A 2954-nucleotide genomic window follows, 5' to 3' on the forward strand; every position below is an offset into this window, starting at 1 on the left:
CAAAGCACACTCATCTCTACAGTTGCTTTCTGTCCACAGAACAGAGGCAATGTATCAACAGGACTGTAAAACCAGTCTCTGATTTATTGCTGTCTGAGCATATTTTGCATCTGGCACACGAAAACCTGATAGGGATGGACTAGGCACTGCTATAAAGTTCATGGAGGGATTCATAAAAAAGTGGTTTATTTGTGGTGGTCAAAGGATAGTCTTTCTTGTGTGGTAGATTGCTTGAGATTCTGCTATAAATTTAATGAGGAGATAGTCCCTTCTTGGTGTATAATTCAGATGAGGGACTTAGGCAAAGACTGAAACTAATTTGTACGTGGATTGCGAAATAGGAAAAAGAAACACCTTTGCTGTTTTAGGGACTCAGAACATAGAGAGAAAAAATGAGAAAGAGGGGCTGCTTACTTGTACAATATGTTCAGGCAATATGTACTTGCAGCTTTCGTCTTCTTAAATATATAAAAATTAATCCAATTAGTTTAGATTGTTAATTAGACACACCGTAAAGTGCCAGACTACATTCTGAATCTGGGCAATGACTTATTCCTTAAAATTCCCCTCTCCCCCACTGCCTCAGTGTGTTCCATTTAAAGTCAAAGCTCAAGTTTTGCTTTCTGATGAGAGTAGCTTAAATAGAGGATTTCTGAAGGGCTGAGTACCACTCTGCATCTCTTCGGCATATCTGGGAGACCCCTTGCAAGAGGCTGGAGTGCAAGTTGAGGGATGGCTTCCCAAGCATCCCTCAGGCTGTACATTGTTGGGGAGCCAGGCAGTTACAACCAGGGAGGAATGAGTTCCTTAGAGAAAAGTAATCAGGCTTTTCTGGAATAATTATTACTATTATTTGGTGTAGAGCTAGGAAAGATATCAGCAATGCTTTTGGTTTTCAACACAAGTATTAACTACAGGTGTTCAGGTACAACCAGTGGGCAGTGGCCAAAGCTTTGCAGGACATATAGAATCACGGAATTATTGAATGGTTTAGGTTGGACGGGACCTTAGAGATCATCTAGTTCCAACCTCCCCTGCCATGGGCAGGGAAACCTCCCATGGAGTAAGAAAAGTCTACCAAGCATGGGCGACTAGAGCAAAGAGAAAGTAGGAGGAGATGATCCCCTGGTGCTGGGGACCACACTGCCAGCCTGCTGAGCTCCCTGCCTGGAGGCATCTCAGGCCATGTCCTCCACCACGAATAGCCACTGCACAGCTTGGCTGTACATGGCTGTCTCTTATTTCTTATTTTGGAGTTGTACTGCTAACGAACCTAGCCTTGACACAGGACCCACAGTCTTACATGGCCTCTCAAAGCCCCAAATCCCTAATAATTCTGGGTAATGCGCACCATCTGCTCATGTATTGTTCCTTCCTGGACAGTAAACCTTCGAGATCAGTACTCACTTTGTATTTTATAGCAACGTAGCAGCCACAGTGCTTATTGCTCCCCCAAGGCTGGTAATACAAGAGCCGTTGCCCACACCATCAGGAGTCAAGACCCCCTTTGTCAGCCCACACGCAGATGAGGAGACGGTCGCTGATCCAAAGCACTTACAAGCAAGATCCAAAGCACTTACAAACAAGACTAAATCCCCAGCCCTGGTGTGTGATTCTGGGCACCGCTGTAAGTGAACATGATGCTAATGACATATAACTGATTGAGTGTCAAAGACATCTTTTGCCTGGGCTGAATTATGCCTGCAGCCCTGATAACAGCAAGAGTGTGTGGTGAGATCCCCTCCCTGAGAATAAAATTATTTGGGTTAAAAGGCCAGAAATTCGCAGTGAGCTCAGACCATGCTGCCTCTGCTCTGCCTCAGAGGGTGAAATGACCCTTCGTCTCATGCCCCAGCACTGGAAGTTGGCAATATAGATGTTCCCAGCTTGCTCTTCCTAGCCAGAGAGCCCCAGACATATCCCTTCTGCTTACTTTTCATCCACTCTCCAAATTCTTTCATTTCTCCTGTGAGATACCCGAAAAATTGGTGGATCTGATTCCCAGTTGTCCCCAGAAGGTCCTGGGCTCTTGTCTTCTGCTCCACATAAAACTGCTTCTCACTGGGATGTTCGGACACAAAGATGTCTCCCAGCTCCATCTCTCTTGAGCGATGAGAAGAAGGAACTGTAAATCACAAAGCTCATGTGTTAGAAAAACTTTTGGGTTGTACTCTGGCAACTTCTGCTGTACTTTAGAGCCCCGTGTTGATATCCTTTTTCAAAGATGGGGTGTTTAATGGAGAATGCATCCAGCTCTGGGGTCGTCAGCCCAGGAAGGACATGGACCTGCTGGAGCAAGTCCAGAGGAGGCCACAGAGATGGTCAGAGGCTGGAGCACCTCCCATATGAGGACAGGCTCAGACAGTTGGGGTTGTTCAGCCTGGAGAAGAGAAGGCTCCAGGGAGACCTTCCAGCACCTTCCAGCGCTGAAAGGGGGCTGCAGGAGAGATGGGGAGGAACTCTTGGTCACAGAATCACAGAATCACAGAATCACAGAATGTTAGAGATTGGAAGGGACCTCGAAAGATCATCCAGTCCAATCCCCCTGCCGGAGCAGGACACCTAGATCAGATCACACAGGAATGCATCCAGGCAGGCTTTGAATGTCTCCAGAGAAGGAGACTCCACACCCTGTCTGGGCAGCCTGTTCCAGTGCTCTGTCACCCTCACTGTAAAGAAGTTTTTCCTCATACTCAAGCGGAACCTCCTATGTTCCAGCTTGAACCCATTGCCCCTTGTCCTATCACTGGATGTCACAGAGAAGAGCCTGGCTCCATCCTCCTGACACTCACCCTTTACGTATTGATCAGGGGGTAGAGGGATAAGACAAGGGGGAATGGTTTTTGTCTGAAAGAGGGGAGATTTAGATGAGATATTAGGAAGATATTTTTCCCTGTGAGGATGGTGAGGCAGTGGCCCAGGTTGCCCAGAGAAGCTGTGGATGCCCCATTCCT

The 2954-nt window shown here is 47.0% G+C and overlaps 1 protein-coding gene across 1 annotated transcript in view; it reads right to left on the bottom strand.

The window, feature by feature from the left end:
- The window catches only part of LOC104471771 (urea transporter 2-like), a 10967-nt gene extending 8868 nt beyond the window's left edge, over positions 1 to 2099 (bottom strand). The window contains exon 1 of the mRNA XM_010087252.1: positions 1934 to 2099. Coding sequence (XP_010085554.1) covers positions 1934 to 2099 — 166 coding nt within the window. The remainder of the gene's footprint in view (positions 1 to 1933) is intronic.
- Positions 2100 to 2954: the final 855 nt, after the last annotated feature.

This window comes from Pterocles gutturalis, unplaced genomic scaffold (assembly GCF_000699245.1).
Source record: "Pterocles gutturalis isolate BGI_N339 unplaced genomic scaffold, ASM69924v1 scaffold151, whole genome shotgun sequence".
Classification (NCBI taxonomy): domain Eukaryota; kingdom Metazoa; phylum Chordata; class Aves; order Pterocliformes; family Pteroclidae; genus Pterocles; species Pterocles gutturalis.